This window comes from Nannospalax galili, unplaced genomic scaffold (assembly GCF_000622305.1).
Source record: "Nannospalax galili isolate Female #2095 unplaced genomic scaffold, S.galili_v1.0 scaffold324, whole genome shotgun sequence".
Lineage (NCBI taxonomy): Eukaryota > Metazoa > Chordata > Mammalia > Rodentia > Spalacidae > Nannospalax > Nannospalax galili.
The window spans coordinates 4345776-4368346 of record NW_008353027.1 but is presented as its reverse complement, the minus strand read 5'-3'; the positions used below and the strand labels follow the sequence as shown (position 1 = coordinate 4368346).

Below are 22571 nucleotides of genomic sequence, written 5' to 3'. Positions count from 1 at the left end.
AATAAATAAATAAATAAACGCATGGTGGCGGTGGAACAAGTGTGTTCACAGTATGTCTGAGTGCCAAGCTATGGTTTGACCTGAGGTACCAGATAGGGATGGACTGGGGAGTTCTCTCAAGCCCTGTTGCTCCTGACTGTAGCCTGTTTGTTAATTTAATCTCCATTAGCCAAGACAAAGCTAAAGCTGAGCGCTCTCTCTCTCTCTCTCTCTCTCTCTCTCTCTCTCACGCGCGTGCGCACAGTTTTCAGCAGCCGATTATTCTTGGCCACATTGACTAGAAGTGTAATTTTGTAGGTTAAAAGCAAAACAGGGGAGCCCTGCTCTGTTACTGCCTAGCTTCTCTTAACCAGCCCCACCACCTCCAGCAGCACTGTGACAGGCTCCCAGGAGCAGCCAGCCCGTGCTTTGTTTCTTCTGTTCTGGAGATTTTACTCCTTCCCAGCACTGCTCTAAACACTGGATACTGGTGAACAACTACATATCCCTCTTTATGGAGCTTGCATTCTAGTTGGGGAAGGTTGAGTGGTTAGTATTCTGAGGAATACTGATGCCAGGAAGCGGAGAAGAAATGATGGGGAGAAGGTTGTCATAGGTGGGGTAGTAAAAGAAGTCTTTGGGGAAGCATCTCCTGGACTTAGCTGAGTAAGCTGGTGTGAATGGGATTTATTTTCTTCTTTCCCTGTTCCTTGCTGTATCCCTCCACCTGGTACAGTAGTAGCACATAGTAAGTACACAATAGTATTTGATTATTTATTTGTGTGTATGTATGTGTGTGCTTGCGTGCATGAAAGTGTTTGCGTGTGTGTGTGTGTGTGTGTGTGTGTGTGTGCACATGCATGTGGGTGCAAGTCCTGTGTCTGAGTGGAGGCCGGAGGGGCATCAGGTGTCCTCCTCTATCACTTTCCACCTATTCCTTTGAGGCAGGATTCTCCCTGAACTTGGGGCTCAGTTTGTTGTTGTTGTTGTTGTTGTTGTTGTTTTGGCTAGGCTAGAAGCCAGCAAGCCCCAGTGATTTTTCTCTTTCCACCCCCTTTGGAGCTGGGGTTATATGCATGCAGCAGATACACATGGGTGCTGGGATCCAAACTCTAGTTCTCATGACTGTGCCGTAAACACTCTTAACCACTGAGCCATCTCTCCACCCCCCCATCCCTGATTAATTATTGCAGGAATCTAGAAGAACAGTTGTTCCAACTTGAGATAGAAGCAGATATAATGCTCTTGTGTTAGGAACATATTTAATGTGCTTGAGAATTCACAGCCGAAGGGTCTTGATGTCAAGGCCTATACTTCTGTAGATACTGGAAAGTGAGGACATGACAGGTATCCAAGATCTGGCTTCTGGATAGTGGTAGTTGGGTTGAGCTCATATCTTCTGCTAGGAAGAGCAGCATGACACAGAAGCCAAGGTCAACCTCATTTCCTCTGTTGACCTTAAGTCTTACACATGTCCATAATTTGTTTTCAAAGAAAGGAGAAACTGGCAGCTGGAAGACGAGGATATTGAGTCTGGCCTCAGGTGAGGATGGCAGTGCCCCTCGGTGTCTCTGGCAAGTCCCTTGTCTGTTTGCTTGTACTTTTCCAGTGGGGACTTTAATGGCTTACAAGTGCAAGCCTTTATTTTTCTTTCCTTCCCTCCCTCACTCCTTTTCCTCTTCCTTTGACAGTTTTAGTTAAAATTGATCATTATAATTTCATTATATTATTTATAGAGGTTGAACTCCACCTCTATAAACAATGTACCTATAGTAAATTTGTTCCTTCTTCCAAGTAGTGACTTTTCCATATTTGAGTCTTAGAACTTTTATAATAAAAGCAAGAAGGAGTTTGAAATCCTCTAGTGCATCCCAATCACATTATAGTTGAAAACATGAGAGACAGAGGTTTTTAGGACTGTTTTGTTTGCTCAAGGCCCTGCCATTTATCATTAATGGGAAAACTCATCCTACAACTAGTCCCCAGACTTCTTTTACGTTTTCCCTAAATCAGGTATCCTCATATTTGTTACTAATACATTAGGAATAAAGTAGACACTTTCTAATGAGAAGAATAATCCTCTGGTAAGGTCATTCTCCCGCCCTTCATATCCTTTAATTTTTGTCTTTCTGTAGTTTAATCCCATGAAAGACTTGAGATTCCTGAAGCTGGCCAAAGCTATTTTCAAAGCTTTGATGTTTGACTTCCCCAGATGAATTTCAAAGGGAAAAAAGCTTTACCCAAGAGAAATTCATAAATTGATTTGCTTAATTTATACACATGCATTCACCAAATAGGCCTTTGTTTTTTAAAGTACTTAAAAGCTTTAGCAAGTTTTTATTCCTTTTTAAGTACAGTTTAGTGATTATAATAGTATTAGGTCAGATTTAGAGATTTAAATATCTGTCAGTTCTTGTAGATTCTGGTATGACAGTTTGGGGTGGGGGCATTTTAGAGCAGCACTGAAGACTGACAGGAGGGTGTTAGGTTTTCTTCATGCGTCACCTTGAAACAAAACAAAAAGAAAAAGAAAATAGAACATTCCAGAAGGTAAAGACGATGCATTTCTGACTGACAGGGAATAAAAGCAAGTCTTTCTTACATTCACTTAGAAGTATGTACGTGAACACCTTACATATTTTTCTTTCAAATAGTCATGTAAGTAAAAAATACATTGACTTTGGGTGTGGTGGCACATGCCTTTAATCCCAGCACTCTGGAGGCAGAGGCAGGCAGATCTCTGTGAGTTCGAGGCCAGCCTGGTCTACATAGTGAGTTCCAGGACAGCTGGGGCTACAGGGAGACCCTGTCTCAAAAAAGACCAAAAAATAAAAATAAAAAAATAAAGTGCCTTTGTCTAATTAAAAATAAAAATACATTGACTTATACTGAAAGGATAGCTTTGCAGTCCTCAAAAAGCTTAAGTCATGGTTTTTCAACTTTGGCGACCTTAGTTCTGCAACGACTAATATTTTATTAATTGTTTTTTTTTTTTTTTTTTTTTTGGTCTTTTTGAGACAGAGTCTCCCAGTAGCCCCAGCTGGCCTGGGACTCACTATGTAGACCAGGCTGGCCTTGAACTCACAGAGATCCACCTGCCTTGCCTCCCAAGTGCTGAGACTACAGATGTGCACCACCATTCCTGGCTTATAACTAATGCTTTAAGTGGAATGCTTTTTTGGTGTGAGGCTGTGTACTGTGCTCAGATTGCCCTGGTTCAAAACCACTTGCCTAAGTCATTCTTATGGTATAAGGTATTTAAAAACATATGATTTTTATGACCAAAAAATAGTTACATTTTATTTATCTTGGAGAAAAGCTGTAAATGAAGTGAATGGAAGTATTCTCTCCCCTCTATCAAAGCAACCACCCTTCTGCAGGATCACGCTGCGTGGCATGATTTATGAGCTGTCACCAAGTAAACCCTGTAGCTAACTGGCAGCAGAAGTGAAATAGTGTTGGTGCACAGTGTAGAGACTGACTGCATGTTCCTTTTTAATTATTTCTTTCCAGGTTTGACTTCATCCTTGATAATGTTGGTGGAGCTACTGAATCATGGGCTCTAAATTTTCTCAAGAAGTGGTCGGGAGCCACCTATGTGACTCTGGTGACTCCTTTCCTCCTGAACATGGATCAACTGGGCATTGCAGATGGCATGTTGCAGACAGGAGTCACTGTGGGTACCAAGACTTTAAAGGTAGGAAGGCAAATCTTGATTGGTAAGAATAAGCAGTCACCTTATACTGATAGAAATTGGCTTGCCACTTGGCCACTTTCTCTTCTCCTGGAGCCAGCCTACCACACTGGCTACCAGCATGGTTCTTAAAATCACATTGACCGGGTTCAAATTCTGACCTCTATTTAGTAGCCATGTGATCCTGTACAAATCACGTACCATCTCTAAACCCAGCGTCTTCATCTGTAAGAGGAAGTTGCTAATCTATGCACCTTCCTGCACTGTTGTAAGCATTCAACGAGATGATCCACGTGAAGAACTTGGCACAGTTTCTGGTACACAAGAAGCACTTATTAAATGTTAGCTGTGTTATTACCTCTCTCCGTTCTATCTGATATACCATCTGCTTCCTTCCTCCCTATACCTGATGATTTTGTTTCTTACTAGTCTTTATACCCTGTATATAAAGGTAGAAACTTTACTAAAATAGTGTACAGCTGCTATTTTAATGGCAGTGGCATTAGGATAGTCTAGTGGTCCCCATACTGGGGCTTTCTGACCATTAGAGGTCTATGGGTATTTTATGGAATTCCAAAAACCTTGAGGAAATTGTACTTTTCCTTCTGAGGCTATGGAGGCTAAGCACCATCGTGCCTTTGCCAGGGTCTGTTACTTTGTCCTAGCACTTATATCCCCAGTGAATTATAAAGTCTAGTCATTGGTGACATTATGGGAGTTTCTAGAACTTTAGATTAGTCATCGTGGACTATATTGACAGACCACTGTTTCTAGGACTGTATAGCGCCCAGTCTGAATGTACCTAGTGAGTGGTGGGCCTTGGAGGCAAGTGCCTGTCAGCTTTGGTTACAGGACTGAGAGTAACACTGTGTCTGCTCTCCACTTAATACTGTCACCTCGTCACAACAATGGGGACAGAGGTGTAGATAATTTCAGGTTATAAATTGTTGGTATTTGGGGCTGAAGAGATGGCTCAGTGGTTACAAACACTGGCTGTTCTTGCAGAAGACCCGGGTTTGAATCCCAGCACCCACATGGCAGCTAACAACTGTCTGTAACTCCAGTTCCAGGGGATCCAACAGCATCTTCTGTCCTCTGCAGGCATTGCATGACACGGGGCACTTACGTACATGCAGACAATACATGCATACACATAAAAATAATAGTGTTGGAATGATATACGTGATAGAAACTAATAAAGGTAAATCATATTTTATTTTTATTAAAATACATTATTTTTATTTTATGTGTATGAGCGTATGGCCTTCATGTATGTGAGTGGACCTGTGTCATACAATGCTGCGGAGGTCAGAAGAGGGTGTCAGAGTTCCCTGGAACTGGAGTTAAGGGTGGTTCATTGCCACCATGTGGGTGGGACTCAAACCCGGGTCCTCTGCAAGAGCAGTCAGTGCTCTTAACCCCTGAGCCATCTCTCCAGCCCCAAGTGTATTTTCTTAATTAGACAAAATGTTTCAGACTCAAGAAAAAGCCAGTGAAAGGGCCTCAAGGTAAAAGGCTGGCCCTGGGTGTGGCCGTCACCGTTCATCTCGGCAGCCATCTTCAGCTGCTTCTCTCCCTCCTTCCCTTTCCATTCATTCCTGCCTGCCTTCATTCTTTTCTTTTCTTCTTCTGAGTGTTTTGGTATGTGGTGCTGGGGATTGAACTCAGGGCCTCACACATGCTGAACAAGCAGCACCACCAAGTCACACCGTAGCCCTTTAGCTACTTCTTTTTTGAGATAGGGTTTCACTATGTAGTTCAGGCTGGCCTGGAACTTGTACTCCTCTGCCTCGACCTCCCAAGTGTTGGAATTACGGGCATGTGCCACTGTGCCCAACCTCCTACCAGCTTCTTTATGCTAGAAATTAACTTGGGGACCTTTCAGGTGAAATGTAAGATTTTGATCTCTTAAATTTAGATATTCACTAACTTTTCAGAGGTAATAGTAGAGCTGTGATTGAGAACAGCGTGACACACTTAGTTCAGGTGAAACACGTGTGAGTGCTAGAGGCGAGCAAAGCGAGCTCTGTGTGCTGGTCTTCTTGATTTTTCTCTGCATTTAAACAGCATATAGAAACAGTGCCTCAGGCTGGTGGAGAAAGCAATCTTAGTTGTTCTTTGTCTCAAAACCTGGATTTTCCAGGCTTTAAAATGCAAACTAAAGGGGCTGGAGAGATGGTTCAGTGGTTAGCACCCACATGGCATCTCACAACCATCTGTAACTTTAGATCCAGGGGATCTGATGCTCTCTTCTGAGCTCATGTGATATATGTGTATACATGCAAGCAAAAATACACATAAAATTAAATAAGTAACTCTAAAAACAGATTCTAAATGGAAGCTTAAGCTGTGTGTGAGATTTTTACAGTCTGTACTCCAGTAAGTCTTCCACGTTAACCTTCAGAGTTGTGCTCTGAGACTACAGCAGGCTCAGCTCTCCTGTTTTCTCCTTCCCCCCACTTGAGAGATGATAGCAGTAATCCTCTATGGAAACCCTTTGAGCAGCTCTGAGAAGGTGCAGTTAGAGCCTCGTTGTCATGCTTCTGACTCACCTGTGTCTTTGGTTTGTTTTCTCTCAAACAGCAGAACCTAGAAATTCTGTTATTGTAGATCAAAGGTTTCAGCTGTAAAGTGCTATGAAGACTTTTAGATGTCATAGTTGTGATCACTTTAGCTCCTTTATTTATTTATTTTTTGGTCTTTTTGAGACAGGGTCTCCTGTAGCTCCAGCTGCCTGGAACTCACTCTGTAGACCAGGCTGGCCTCGAACCCACAGGGGATCCTCCTGCCTCTGCCTCCCAAGTGCTGGGATTAATGGTGTGTGCCACCACGCCCGGCTTAGCTCCTTTTTTTTTTTAATACACTGAACGATTACCAGAATGTTTTAATTGCAGTCTAAGAGGCTACACCAGACTTTAGGGAGAATCACCTGAACAGGTCTTCTGTGAGCGTCATTTACTGGGCCCCTTGTAGGCTTGGGTTATTCTCAGTGCTGTAGTATCTAACCACATAAATCTTAAAGTGGCCAGTGAGTTGGCTCAATGGGTAAAGAAGGTCTTGCCATCAAGGCCTGATGACCTGAGTTTGATCCCTGGTACAGAGTTGGAAGGAGAGAACCTACTCCTGCAAATTGTCCTCTGACCTTTTGGTACATATACACAAACACACACACACTCAACAGTAAGTGGAATTAATTTTTTAAATCTTCAAATAGCATGTTTTTCTTTTTAAATTAGTCACCTAGATCAGTACTTCTCAGTCTCTTCCATGCCATAACACCCAGAAAATGATAGTGCTTAAATAGCATATTGGAGCTGCTATAAGCCAAGAGCCATTTATGTGGAGACTTCTGCCAGCGTGGGCTCTGCCATGCTACTCTGAGGGATTGAGGGGGTCTGTTCTAGAACAAAGTCTCTTAAACTGTGGGTCATGACTATATACGAGTCATATAACTGAACGTAGAAGTCATGAAAAATTTGGTGACAATAAAGGCTTCTAAGTTTCTTTGTCTATTGCTGTGATAAAATAGTCTGACAAAAGCAACTTAAGGGAGAAAGGGTTTATTTTAGCTGGCAGTTCAAGGTACAGTCCATCATGGCAGGGAAGTCGCGGCTGCAGGAGCCTGAAGCAGCTGGTCACATCACAGCCACAGTGAGACACAGAAAGCAATGAATGCATGCTGGTACTTAGCCGCTTTCTCTGTTTTATACAGTCTTAGAGAATTTTCCTGCTCACAATTAAGATGTATCTTTCTATATCAATTAATGGAGTCAAGATAATACCCCACAGGCATGCCCAGAAGCCCATCTCCCAGGTGATTCTGCAGTTGACAGGTAACACTTACCATCACAACTTTTGAATGTGCAGTGGCCAAAAATTAATTCAAAAATCAAATGCATAATCTCCCCCGCCATAAAAATCGAATGTGTTTCTGGCCTGTGTTGTATTTTGCATGACAACCCCACACAGTGCCAACGTTGCCTGCAACATCCAGCTCACATCTGAGTCCACCGTAGGTTCATGAGGTGCAGTGTCTTTACTGCACATAGTTTTCTTCTTATAGACCTGTGATTTAATTACGGAAAACAACTTTGAATGTTTTCCTTCTGTCATTTCTCAGCACATATCTCTGTATTATGTCTTTGGATTGTATTGTGTTAAAATGTTTGATTTTTAAAGACTGTTTGAGTTGCTCTCCTTTTAAAAACAATATTTTATTTATTTTTAATTATGTGTATATGTGTGCTTCTGTGTGTAGGTTATATATATGCCTGTGAGTGTAGGTGCCCACAGAATCCAGAAGAGGGTGTCAGATCCTCTGGAGCTGGAGTTTTAAATAGCTGTGAGCTGCCCAACATGAGTGTTGGGAACTGAACTCAGTCCTCTGCAGTAGCATCGTGTACCCATAACCACTGAGCCATCTCTCTAGCCCTTTCAGTTGCACTCCAGAGTTGCATTTTATAAAACGCTCATTAAACGAATTTTGGCTTGAGAAACATTTCTACCATTTCATGCTTTGCTAAGCAGCATTCTTAGCCTGATGATTATAAAATCAGAATATCAGTCAACCTAAAAAATGTTGGTTACTCTACATCCTGCAGTGTCAGATATTCAACCAAAATTCAAGTTGGGTTTTTTTTTTTGTCTTTTTGAGACAGGGTCTCCCTGTAGCCCCAGCTGTCCTGGAACTCACTATGTAGACCAGGCTGACCTCGAACTCAGAAAGATCCGCCTGCCTCTGCCTCCCAAGTGCTGGGATTAAAGGCGTGCGCCACCACACCCGGGGCAAAATTTAAGTTTTTGAAAAATATTTTATTAGTTTTATTTTATGTGTATGAGTGTATTGCCTGCTTGTGTGTAAGTGCCCCAGGTTGTGCATTGCCCATGGAGATCCCCAGAACTGGAGTTAGCCGCCATGTGGGTTCTAGGAACCAAACCTGTCAGCTGGGTGGTAACAGCATGCTACAAGCCAGGAAAGGGGCTGCAAGAGGGAGCTTGACAGAAATATCACAAACAGGAAGGTATGAGCTAGTGTCTGAGAATTCTACCGCTGTGCTCTCAGCTTTATGCTGTGATGTGCAGTGCCGCTCTGAGGGACTGTCAAGCCAGCAGTGAGCTCAGCTGGACATTCTGTGCTCACCTGGCTGGTTGTGTGTAGTTGCAAGGATGGAGCAGCTGCGAACTGTCCTCATACCACCTCTGAGAAGTGAGGTTGGGTGGACCATTAAGATGTCCTTCAGAGCCTCAGCTCACTGCTATTTTGAGTATTTTGATAGTGGCCCATCTACCTTTTACATAAAGGCACCACTGTTTGATACAGCATGGGTTATATAACGAGATCCTGTCTCAGAAGAAAGAATAACACTGGGCATGGTGGTACATGCCTTTAATCCCAGCACTTAGGAGGCAGAAGCAGGCAGATATCTGAGTTTGAAGTCAACTTGGTCAACATAGTGAGTTCCAGGCCAGCCAGGGATACATAGTAAGACCTTATCTTTAAAAAAAAAAAAAACCCAGCATTTGGGAGGCAGAGCCAGGCAGATCTCTGTGAGTTCAAGCCCAGTCTAGTCTACATAGCCAGTTCCAGGGCAGCTGGGGCCACAGGGAAACTGTCTCAAAATAAAAAAAAAAAAAAAAAAAAAAAAAAAGAGGAAATAATAATGGTTCTATTGGATACAGCAGTAAAGTTGAACCCTTTCGGTATAAGAAATTTTTTGCTTATCTTCATCTGGAGAGATTTTGTTCACAATAGAGAGGATGGCTTGGTGTTTTCCAGAACCAGGGGAAGACCCAGCCAAGATCTAAAAACTGTTTCATCTTTCTTTGATGCTGCCTTAATTCCTGTCAGAACCAGAAACAAAAAAAATATGATTGGGTTTCTTGTCTAAGATTTCATTTTGGTGCCTTATTATTTGGTGCCTAAGTCAGTTTTGAAGGTGGTAAAAGTTTTTTTGGGTGCCTCTTAGTTATCTTCAAATTTCAGTGGGGAAAGCCTAGAGGGCCTAGGCCCTAATTTCTCCTGGGGAAGCAGTTGTGCATGTGAGACTATGCAGACTGTCGTGTCAGGAGAGCTTTCCTGAGCTTGCTTGTCAGTCACTGCGTGGAGAAGCCCGACTGACGGGGATATGCCAGTCCATTTGTTTATTTCTTAAATACTGCAGAGTAGCTGCTCTTGTCAGTTCTCATGCCGCGGTCCTGGGCATTCAGCTCGTGTGTCAACATGAAATAGGAAATCACTTCGCTTGTCTTAGTCATGCAGAAAATGCCTTTTTCTGAATTGCATTTAGTTAGATCTTACCCTTTTCTGTGTACTTAATATGTTTGTTTTCTTCTTTTTAGCATTTCTGGCAAGGAGTCCATTATCGCTGGGCCTTTTTCATGCCCAGTGGCCCATGTCTAGATGAAATTGCAGAACTGGTTGATGCAGGAAAGGTAGGTGCATCCAGGGACCTTTTGTCTGGTAACCTTTGTGTTGTTGGTGCAGCCCTTGTCAACCCAGTTACTGGGCCTCACCCCTGGGCACTCTCCAGAGGCGGGATTCAGTCGGGATATACATTACCTTACACAGCCAACTTTAAATGCTGTATTTTTATTTCTGTTGCTACAGGAATCATGGGCAGAGACTGCTCAATCTTCAGTTTAGTCTACTCTCCTTCGTTTATAGATTAAGAGACAGGCCCAGTGGGGGCGTTAGGTGATCGTCTCAAAGGCACTTGATTAGAGAGTAACAAAGCTGGGATCTGAGTTGGGTTGCTAGTATTTTGGTAATGATCTTGAAAAGATGGCACCATGAAGGAACTTTCTGTACAAAGGACCACATACTTGCAAGTTCTCAGAACTGCTTCTGGAGCTCCCTCAGTCTAAGGGTGAGGCTGCCCTGAGGTGAGCCACTTTCCAGGTAATAGGGGAACAGTTTGGAATCTAAATCCTATAGTAGCTGGATGAGAAGTAGGTCCCAAGATCTTCATTCCCAGCCTAGTGCGTGCTAAAATCAAGGTGCATCTCAGAAGGTCACAAGGCATGGGTGACGATGAGGGTTTAGGCAAGGATGACTGGTTGGTATTCTCTGACTGCTGGTGCCTGTCCTGTCGGGGACTTGTAGAAAGGGACTGCTGCTTAGAGTCTAGTTATTCTTTCTTGAGTGTCAAAAAGGCTTTCCAGGCTCCTGGAGAGTGAAAGGCTCCTCAGCTAACCTGCTTGCTTGGATTCTTACTTAATCTTAGTTGCCCAACAGTCCATCCCTGGGGGAATAACCCGGAGGATACACTCACATCCTGGTGCTGATATATTTGCTATTATTGAGAGATCGAGTAGAGTTAGAGAATCTTATGGACCTTAGAGTGTGGCATGAGATCATAGATGCAGCAATTCTCGTTTTGTGATGATACTGTTGGGTCAATGAGAAAATGGGATGTGCTCAAACATGCAGAAATGGATGAACCCACAGCAGAACCCGTAGCTCCTGACTGCTAGTCCTGTGCTTTTCCTTCTCCATCATTTATCTGTCACTTTAGTGCTTGGGGATAATTTAGGACATTATCTTATTTTCTAGTTGGCATGGAAAGGGATAAGGGTAGGGGCAGACTTGCCATCACATGATCCGTGTTTAGATACTTGGAAAGAGCTTCTGGATTTGGGTTTCTTCTGGCCTGCCCTTGGCTGGCCTATTCATCTTCCATTTTTATTTTGGAAAGGGATGATTTTAGGAACTTTAGTGACTGTTTTAATACATTTGTTTTTCGTTTGTTTTTTCAATTCTGTTGTAGCTAAAGAACTATGTGGTCAAAGATAGGTTGGATTGATAGGTATTATTTTTGGCTTCAAGCTTGTGAACCTTTTCTTCCACTTCTAAATCATGTATATCCTGAGTAGAAATGTGCTCAGTGTCATTGTTACTGTGTAAGGGCCTATTTGTAGAGTTCTCCCACATCCCAAGAGGACACTTACTTTATTGCTACAAAGAAAGAAGGGACCATCACCAAATAAGTGAGGGCTTCATGTGGCGGGATCCTTCCTACTGCAGAGGTCTCTGTCCCCTAGGAGTTCACTGTGTGATTGTGCTTATCCTCTGTCTGCCCATGCTGTCCATGTGCTTATCATTGCCCTCTGGGAGTTCACTGCATAATCATCCTTGCCCCATATCTGCCATGTTATGCATGTGCTTATCATTGCTTTCTTGTATTCAACATATTATGACTTTGTCTCTACTTGGAAATTACTGTTTACCCGACAGAGATGAGAGGTGATTTGTGTACATACCAATTACATTTGGCAGATAACTGGTAGAATAGCACAAAAGGGACATGAGGAAAAGAAAATGCCCTGTAAGTGACCTTGAGGAGGATGAGTGAGGAAATTGTCCCTTCTCTTTTCTACTCAGCTGTTTGCGTCTGGGACTGTGTAAGCTGATAGGTGACTCTGAGGGCCACAGTGAGGTCAGATGTCTTGGCATGTCCTTGCTTCTCTGTGAATGTGAAAAGTCACTGCCCATGAACTGAGAAATGGGAAGTAATAACAACAGATTTTGTATATTGTGCTGTTAGAGGAGATCTACTCAGCTGGACAAGGGCATTTAAATTCTTCAAAGCTGTGAGGAGTGCTTAATGAATCTGATCAGCAGGTGTCTAAAAGAGGAGCTACAGCTGAGCTTTGGTACTGTAAGGCCACAAAACAGCTAACTGCTTTAAGTTTTTAGATAAATATATTCATGTTGTTCAAAATCAGAAAGCTGAGGTTATTTCAAGTAAGCATCCTTTGACTTCCACCCTTAGTCACTGAGATTCTGCTTCTTAGACGGCCATTCCTATCAGTTTCTTGTATCTATACAAACAAGAAAACTTTCTCTCTGTTCTAAAGACAAACAAGTCATGGATTATTTTACACCTTTCCTGTTTTTAAACAGCTTTCTTGAATTTATGTCATATTAGGATATTAAAATGTTCTTCACTCCTCATTTTTTTGGGGGGGAGGGACACCAATGAGTATATTGGGATTATTTACAGGAGTATGGGTAAGGGGTTACTTCCAGATGCAGAAATAACCGAAAGACTGCTATATCACCAAATCCCACCCCAGCAAGAGTGATATTTCACAAAAGCTGGCAACCTGGAGCTCACTGCACAACCTGCAGGAAGTTCAACAGGTTGGAGAGTGTCCTTTCCAGGTAGCTTGGCTGGTTTTCTCTTCTAGGCAGCTCAGCTTGTCTGAGGATCCATTCCTCATTTTGTAAACAGCTGCATTAGGTATTCCTTTGCACATCTATTTTATCAGTCCAGTCTTTTGCAAATAATGCTTCAGTGGATAACCTAGTTATTGTGAGTATATCCATTTCAGTTTATGGAAATGGAATTACTGAGACAAAAGTATTTTGATGAATATTAAGATAGCCAGCCTCTGAAAATTAGTCTGTTTGATTTTTGTAATTTTTCTTATGATTCCCTTCTAAGCCCCTGTTTCTCTTTATTTCCCAGTTGTCTTGCCCTCTTGCTGGTTTGACTTCATGAGAGACTTGTTTCTGAAAATGTGAAGATAATCTGATGCTGGTCACTTATAACTTGAACTTTCATGATTAAAAATAGTGTCTGGGGCTGAGGAGATGGCTCAGTAGATGGAGTGTTTGCTGCATGTTCAAGTTTGTTTCTTTGTTGCTATGAAGAACATCATGACCAAAGCAACTTGGGGAGAAAAGGGTTGATTTACAGTCCATCATCAAGGGAAGTGAAGGCAGGAACTCCAGATAGGAACTGGAGCAGAGACCTAGGAGGAATACTGCTTACCAGCTTGCTTCTAGGCACATGTTCAACTGCGTTTCCTATACAGCCTAGGCCCACAGTGGGCAAGGCCATCCCACATCTATTAGCAATCAGAAAATGTCCCAGGACATGTCCACAGGCTATTCTGATGGGAGTACTTCCTCAATTGACGCTCCCTCTTCTTTGATGTGTCAGGTTGGCAACCAAGACTGGCCTTCACATAGCATAAGCATGAGGACCTGAGTTTGGTTCCCCAGTACCATCTAAAAAGCTGGGTATGGTGGCACATGCCTGTAATTCCAACACTGGGTAGAGGAGACAAGAGGATTCCAAGGGTTTACTGTACAGTAAGTCTAGCCAATCAGTGAGAGACTCTGTCTCAAAAATCAAGGTGATAGCCAGGCATAGTGGCATATGCCTTTAATCCCAGCAATGGGGAGACAGAAGCAGGTGGATCTTTATGAAATTAAGGTCAGCCTGGTTTCCATAGGGAGTTCCAGGCCAGCTGGTGCTACAGGGAGACTGTCTCAAAAAACCCCCAAACCAAACAAACTTTTTAAGGTGGAAAGTGATAGAGGAAGACATCAGATGTCGCCTCTGGCTTCGACGTGGACACACACACACACACACACACACACACGCACATACGCACGCACGCATGTACACACGCATTTGGATTAATAAGTATTGTTGATGGAGTCCTGCTGGCCCTATATGTACCAGTAAGCACAAAGAAGCTGCAGATCCACAGTACCACAGTACGAAGCCGTCATTACAGCACCATTTTTACACTGTCATTTGTGAACACCAGCCCTGCCTTTGCCTTGTCACAGGGTAATAGTCTGTACTTTTTACATTAGAGTCCTCTGACTTTAATGTGCCCACCATTAGTTAATTTTGTTTTAACCACGGAGCCCAGTCATTTATACAAAAGGCAGAAAAGGAGCATGTGCTGTTAACATGATGGCGGAGAATGGCCTTTTCTAGTGTTTCTTCTTTCCCTATGGCCAAGAAACCTGGGGCTCTCAGATACCAGTATGAAAACTATTCTGCTGGGATCTTGAAAGGGATAATTGCTTGCTAGGATATTGAGTACAATGGGCTTCTGAAATTCTGCTTTGGGCCTATAGTTTATTGGCATTTCTCCCTAGCACAACAAACATTTCCTGTTTTTATATTGTTTAGCAAACTTTTTTTGATGGGAGTAAGAAAGCCATAACAATTTGATTAGCATAGGTTAGAATAGAAACCCTGGTACTTCTCTACTGTCCTTAGTAGTCAGCTACTGATAAGAATAACTGTGTATTGAGGAAAAATATTGATATAAATTTGCTTACATATGCATGTGTTAGTTTCCGATTGAGTAAACAAATTATCCCAAATATGGCCCATGTTCCAAGCTTCAAGCTTCATATTGCAGTTGGATTCTGATCCATAGAGATTGTAATGACTAGAGTTGTCCAGAGAAGTGCTAGAAGAGGGTTAGCTTGCTTGATGTGTCCAGTGTCTCATAGGTTGGTAGCCTTGATGCTTCTTTATGTCGTTTTTAGTTTTGGGGACAAAGTCCCAAGTCTCACTATGTAGCACAGGCTGGCCTTGAATTCATGGAACTCCCACCTCCAGCCTCTGGTGTGCAGGAATTACATACGTGATAATCATTCCCAGCTTTTCTGGAGTTTTTCTGATGCTACTGAAATTATATCCATGAGGAAATATACACCGTTTCCCCATTCCTCTGTCTGGAAGGGAATACCTTTTCATAGAGAAGTGGCTCCTGTATGTTTTCCCTGGAGAGCATCCTTATCCACCATCCCCTCCTATCTCACCACCAGTCTTCTAGCTTTGTTTGATGTTTCCTTCTGGGGATCAGAAGCGTGTAAGAAATAGCAACTGGGGCAAAACTCACCTCTTCCCTTTGTCTTCTTTATATTTGGGATTTAACTTCCCCTTCATATTGATAGGTCCTGGAAGTCCTGGGCCTAACATAGAAATTGGGCCATACCTATCAAAGGAGATAGGTGCTGTGGCCCTGGTGCCCATCCATGTGTGTATGATTTGGACTCGGACCAGGAGCCCTGGGTCTTCCTTGGTTTCTGTTGTCTGTTGATCCATCCTTACACACCCCATCTTCTGAGATCTGTAGCTTCTGTGCCCAGTGAAGGATGAGGCTGAGGGACTTTGGGGAAAAGTAGACTGATTCCCAAACTATGTCCATCTCATCTGGCAGTAAAATCCAGGACCCCAGGTCCTCATTTTGGCTGTGTTCTGAGAGCTCTGACTTTGCACATACCACTCACCTGCTTACAATTCAGCTTTATTCTATCTAAGCAGGCTTGCTCAGACATGTAGATCATCCTCTTTAGCTCTGCCAACTTGGACTTGTAAGCAAATTGGAATTTAGGGAAGCCCTGTCTGCGTGCTGCTGTGCCTGCCTGGGCAGTGTCCTTTCTCCCCAGCATTCCCATTCTTGTGGTAGTTAGAAGTTCTTCCTTGTCCTGCCCTTCAACAGACAGAGAGGGTTTCTGCCTCTGAGAGGAGGCCTTGCCAGGGACAGGGAAGTAGCAGTAGTGTTATCAGACCATACTTGGGGAGGATGAAGTTGTTCCTGTCCTGTGTGTGTTAAAGAAGGGATGTCAAGTAGCAAGTGCCAAATCGTGGGTCCTGTTTAAGGAAGGGAAGGGGCACTCAGGAGAACCCACACTGAATGAGGGCTGCTGTGCTGGCCCCTGGCCAGCTGTGAGCCCTGGCGTCAGTATAGTGGCAAGTGTGCTGTTGAGCCTGCCTGCTTTATAACAGGGCTCCCTGTGCCAGGTAGACTATAGCAGTGTCATCACATAAATATCCCTACTTCACTGTGAGTAACCTTTCTTTCCCCTCTGGATTTTAACTCTGATCCCTCTGCCCCTAACAAACCAGCATTCTAGGTCCAGTGTGAGGTTGCGCATAGACACTGTCTCATTATCCGGCTAATCTCCCTTTGCTGTCACATGTTTAGCCAACAGTAGCATTTGCCTGCCTGTAATTTGAAAGCCCTTTTTTTTCGTTGTCACTTGCAGGAACTGCTGAATGACTCATTATGCTACAGTCAGCCCTCTTGGGTTCTTTGTCACAGTGGACCTGCCCAGCCAGATTAAAGTGTGCAATCACTGCAAGTGGCCTAGTCAGCAGGTCTAGCTTCTGTTGCTCAGGCAGAGCTCTGAAGTGAGTCTGGTCCAGTGGCTTAGGCAGTTCATTCTGGAGTTAAGTCTGTTTTGTGTACCTGATCTAAGTTAGTGCTTTGAACATAGGAGGCAGGAACTTAGTGGAATAAATATGTGGGTGGTCAAGTCTGGAACCCTGAGGATAAAGCAAAAGGCCACAGCAATTCCCACAGAATTCTGCACAGGCCTCTGTGAAGCTTATTCAGAATGTACTCTCTTCCCACCAGTCTGATTCAGTTCTACTCAGAGGCCCAGGAGGGTGCATTTTAAGTATGCATCCAGGTGATTCGCTTTCCAGGTAAATGGCATTTGGTAAACAATGTGCCTGGAGCACTGATGTGAGTGATGGATTTAGGTTTCATGGAGAACATAAAACAGCCCAAATGCCTTCTTCTTTCTTACCAGAGAAGTCAAAGTGGTTTCCTATACTAGAGCTAAGGTCAGTTTTTAATGCATTGCTACAGTGTTGAGAAAGGGTCTGAGGTCCTACTTGGTGTGCTGGGGATTATCCATTAGTTATGTCTTCCATAGGCAGATGGAGTGTTGACACACATACCACACATCTGTCATCTTGGGGACCCTGGGTGCAGGGTTTAGAAGCAGATCCTCAGCTGACATGTAGAAGGCAGGCCAGGATGTAGGCTGCAACAAATTACTGTAATCTTCCTTTCCCTTCCTTTGGGGAAAAGCTAGAAAGCAGCAGATGGTAATGATAATGAAAGGTTTTGTGCATAGTGGGGAGAGCAGCGGCCGTGGATCCGATTGAGTCCTGCCATACCTCTCAGCAGCACTGTGATGCTTAACACAATAACTCCGTGCCCCACATTTTTATAAAATGGGACTAATACCTACCGCAGAAGGTCGATATAGGTTTTAACTGGAGGTGGAAGTCTTAGAACAGTGAAGATGTTTTGGCACTTGTTACTTTGCTTGTAGGATTATTGTGATTTGTGGTTACAGAATTTTCAGCTCTGCGAAGGGAGTGTTTGGAGTCTGAGATGCTCTGATGGCTGGACACCAGAATAAAATGCATCCAGTATATCTCAGCCATAAAACACGTCTTACCCTTGTAAAAGGAAAAGGGTCATTCAATAGGAATGTGGCAGTTGATCCCTGTCAGTGGAGCTGTGCCAGGCAGTCAGTGAGGTGCTTAGTGGACAGTGACTGGTTTCTGTTTGACATATGGAAGGAAGAGTTCAGGTGGACTTCTGCACAGAGGGAGGGACCTGGACCTGTTTCAGGAGGTTGCTGTCAGTGCTGCTGCACTATAAAGACTTAGCAACACTCAGACACATTGAGCTGGTGCAACGGCTTTCTTTTTTCCTGTAAATTATAATCAATATGCCTCTGCTTACAGAACTCTCAAAGCCCAGAGAGCTTACATAAGATTCCTGCTTCCTGCCTCCATTTTTCACCTTAATGTCATTCATTAAGTGCCTACTGTATCCCTGCATTATGCAAGGTATTATAGATATATAAAAAAGATATGGCCTATACCAGATGCTTTATTATGCTCTGAGTACATCTGCTGAACATTTAAGACAAAATCATCAAACATACTATATACTTCTTTTTTAAAAAATAATTTATTGAGAATTTCATACATGCATATAAGGTGTTTTGATCAAATCCATGCCCACTCCCTCCCCTCCAACTCCTCCTGTATCGCCCCATCACTTTCTTCTGATAACTTCATGTACTCTTTCTTCTTCTTTGATTTACTTATTTATTTTTATGGGGCTTTTGGCTACTCTAACATTGCTCCCTCTGAACCCCCCTCTGAAGGTAACCCTGAAATCTTTGAAGGATTAGATATAAGCTCCAAAATGCTTTCAACATTTTTGGCCTTTGGAACAGAGTATGTTGCTAAGAGGCCCAAGGAAATTTTGACGTTTAGCGAAGAAACTGGCTACTTTTCCTTGGGGTCTTTTTACCCTAACTGCCTAGCCAAGTCCTATCTTCTATTCTTAATCACACCATCCTCTGAAGAGGTTACCCAAATTGCCAATAGGGAATAGGGATGCAGACTGCTCTGGCTTCTTCCATGCTGAACAGGGACGCAGGGTGAGGCAACTGGAGCACCCCTTATGTGGGTCTACCTAAAAGACTCCCAAATTACATAACTCTTAACCTCTAGAGGGAAAGAAAGTCCTTGACTGGTGAATAGGGGATGTGAAGGAGAAGTAAAGGAAAGGGTAGTTAGCATTATGTATTCCAGAAAAGGAACCAGAAAAAAAAATCAGAAAAGGGAAATTTTCAAATGTCATGTCAGAGTCCATTGGGACTTATTGACGAGAGCTTCCAAAACCATCTCTCTATTGGGTTCCTCCTCCATTGTTTGTGTGCATGTGTGTGTGTGTGTGTGTGTGTGTGTGTGTGTGTGTATGCATGCCAAGGCTGTACTCGAGAGTGATGGATTCAGAATTTGTTTTCAAGCACTTTGATAGCTGTTGGAGTGGCCAAAATCAGTCTCACTTCCCTCTCAAAGGCTTCTATATAGGGAGAGAAAACAAATTTAGCTATCATTTTAGAACAATATTGGGTTATCCCCCTTGGCTACAGCTGGGCACTACAGTATTGCAGACCAAGATTTGAAGTCTTACATTTGAGCAGCACTTTCTACTTAGAAACAAAGTCATCAATGAGAAATAACTATATAAACACTTAAGGTCATTAGAGGATCTGTTTCTCAGTGGTCACTTGGGCTTGGGAGGAGCTCCTGGCTCCTTTCTTTTACCAGTTCCATCTATGTGAAGATAAGCCAAAGGTCCTGCTCAACGATGTCTGGCTTCACTTGGAAGCATGAATGGGACGTTTCCTCTGAGTTGACCCACCTCTTTTTAGACTGGACACTGGTTCAAGTCCATCTTGTGGGGTCTCCATGGCCTCCTTGAACAAGAGGACAGGTGACTCATCACAGTTACAGGACATTTTGAGGGATGTTTCATAGTCCCCTGGAACTTAGACGACCGTGAAGGGCAAGGGGCAAAAACTGTCCTTTAAGTCCCTCTGACCACATTAGTATAGGCCTCAAAGTATGGCTGTTAAACATCCAATAAGGTTAGTTCCACCAGTCTGGTTTTTTTGATTATCATGTGCTATGTAAATAAGGCTTGGGTAAAAAATCAAATATTCTCAGGTAAACCTTGAGTAGATATATACTTTGTTCCTTAAACTAGTTGACTAAACTATGACCATAGATATTTTAAGATTGTGTGTATATTATTTTTGTCTCATCCTTTATATATGATAACAAACCTACACAGACCTTCACCACTTGCCTAGGTATTCTCATTTTTTCTATTTTGGAGAATATCTCCATCCCCATATCCTTTTAACATTTTTTACATTCTCATTTTCTTTTTTTTAAAAAATAATTATGAGGCTGGCGTGGTGGTGCACACCTTTAATACCAGCACTCGGGAGGCAGAGGTGGGCAGATCTCTGTGAGTTCAAGGCCAGCCTGGTCTACATAGCCAGGTCCAGGACAGCTGGGGCTACAGGGAGACCCTGTCTCAAAAAAGATAAAAATAATAATAATAATTATTATTATTTTTATTATTATTATTATGAGAGATAGTAGCATTAAAAAATAAATTTCCCACCTGTTGTGAGACTTCTTTCCTGGCAATGCTAAGCAATGCTTATTCCCTTTTAAGGTTCTAGTGTCAAGCCAATGTTTGATTAAAGTTTTACTGGGGAACCAATGAACTTATTGAGCTTACTTACTGAGATAGCTGAGGGGTTGCTGAGGTATATGTATGACCTGAGGGTATGCACACTGGATAGCCTTCACCCAGCATGGGTCATGCCTTCTTTTCCTAGCCTTCCCCAGATTGTAATTCATGTCTGCTATGGTCCCACCTCTCTTGAACTCCTTCTTCCTCTTTATCCCCATAGTTCCTTGTAAACCCATCCCTCTTCCCCCTCCCATTTAACTACCCCCATTTCACACATTTCTCCCTTAATAACACCTGTCTTGTACGGTTCTCTCTTGGGTTCCTTCTTTCCCTTTACCTCCCTGGTTCCCTTCCATTTTCCTGGTTCCTGCAGTTACATCAGGATATGTACTCACACATAAGGATTTGGTGCTAGGAATCACAAACGAGGGAGAACATATGTCCTTTGTTTTTCCGAGTCTGTGTTACTTCACTTAGCATAACAGCTCTAGATCCATCCATTCATCTGCAAATTTATTTCATCTTTCTTTACTGCTGAGTAGAACTCCATCGTGTAAATGTACCACATTTTCATTATGCACTCATCAATTCAGGGACACCTAGGTTGCTTCAATCTCTTAGCTACTGAGAAAAGGGCAGCAACAAACATGGTTGTACAAGTGTCTCTACAATAGGATGAGTCCTTTGCGTATATGCCAAGGAGCGGTATAACCGGGTCATATGGTAGGTTCATTTTTAGTTTTTTAAGAGCTCTCCACACTGTTTTCCATAGAAGTTGCACCAGTTTGCAATGCCACCAGCAGTGAATGAGCGTTCCCCTTTGTCCACATCCTTGCCAGCATTTGGTATCATTTGTTCTCTTGATCCTAGCCAGTCTGATTGGGAGGAGGGGTAAGGTGGTACCTTAGAGTGGTTTTAATTTGCATTTCCTTAATTACTAACAATGTTGAATAATTTTTTAGATGTTTCTTAGCCGTCTTTATTTCTTCCTTTGAGAACTCCCTGTTTAGATCTTTAGCCCATCTTTTAATTGGGTCATTTGGTTTCTCACTTCTTTGTTTTTTGAGTTCTTTATATATTCTGGATGTTAAACCTCTGTCAGATGTGTCACTGAGGAAGATTTTTCTTCCCATTCTGTGGGTTTTCTCTTTACTTTTTTGATTGTTTCTTTTGCTGTACAGAAGCTTTTTAGTTTAACAAGGTCCCACTTACTGATTGCCGACCTTAATTCCTGAACAATTGCTGTCCGATTTAGAAAATCCTTTCCTACACCTACTTCTTGCAAGTTACTGCCAATATTTTCTTCTAATAGTTTCAGGATTTCAAGTTTCACATTGAGGTCTTTGATCCATTTGGAGTTGACTTTTGTGCACGGTGAAAGATAAGGATCTAGTTTCATTCTTCTACAGGTGGAGATCCAGTTTTGCCAGCACCATTTGTTGAAGATGCTGTCTTTTCTCCATTGTGTGTTCTTGGCACCTTTGTCAAATATCAGGTGGCTGAAATTGCGTGTACTTGGGTTTGGATCTTCAATGATGTTCCATTGATCTGTGTGTTTATTTTTGTGCAAGTACCATGCTGTTTTTATGACTATAGCTCTGTAGTATACTTTGAGATCTGGTATATTAATCCCCTCAGTGTTGTTCTTTGTGCTCAGTGTTGCTTTCGCTTTCCAGGATCTTTTCTGCTTCCATATGAATTTGAGGATGGTTTTTTTTCTAATTCTGTGAAATATGTCATGGGGATTTTGATCGGGATTGCATTGAATCTATATATTGCTTTTGGTGGGATGGTCACTTTCACAATACTAATTCTTCTAATCCATGAGTATGGGAGGTCCTTCAATCTTCTGATGTGTTCCTCAATCTCTTTCTTTAAAGATTTAAAAGTTTCATTGTAGAGCTCTTTAATGTCTTTGGTCAGGTTTATTCTGAGATATTTTTTTGCAGATAATCTATCTATCTATCTATCTATCTATCTATCTATCTATCTATAATTTTTTTTTTTGCAGCAATTGTGAATGGGAGCATTTCCTGGTACTCTTTCTCCAATTGTTTGTTACTGGTATGTAGAAAGGCTACTGATTTTTGTAGATTGATTTTATAACCTTCTACTATACTGAAAGTGTTGATCAGTTCTAGGAGTTTTCTGGTGGAACTTTTGGTATCTCTTAGGTTAGGTATCATATCATCTGCAGAAAGGGATAGTTTGACCTCTTCTTTTCCAATTAGTATTCCTTTAATTTCCTTTTCCTGTCTTATCGCTC

General features: G+C 42.5%; 1 protein-coding gene across 2 annotated transcripts in view; it reads left to right on the top strand.

Annotated features, from left to right (window-relative positions):
* Window positions 1-22571, top strand: part of Rtn4ip1 (reticulon 4 interacting protein 1) — a 67343-nt gene that overhangs the window by 39658 nt on the left and 5114 nt on the right. For both annotated transcript variants that reach the window (XM_017802523.2, XM_008850302.2), the window contains exons 7-8: window positions 3493-3676; window positions 10013-10105. In XM_017802523.2, coding sequence (XP_017658012.1) covers window positions 3493-3676; window positions 10013-10105 — 277 coding nt within the window. The remainder of the gene's footprint in view (window positions 1-3492; window positions 3677-10012; window positions 10106-22571) is intronic.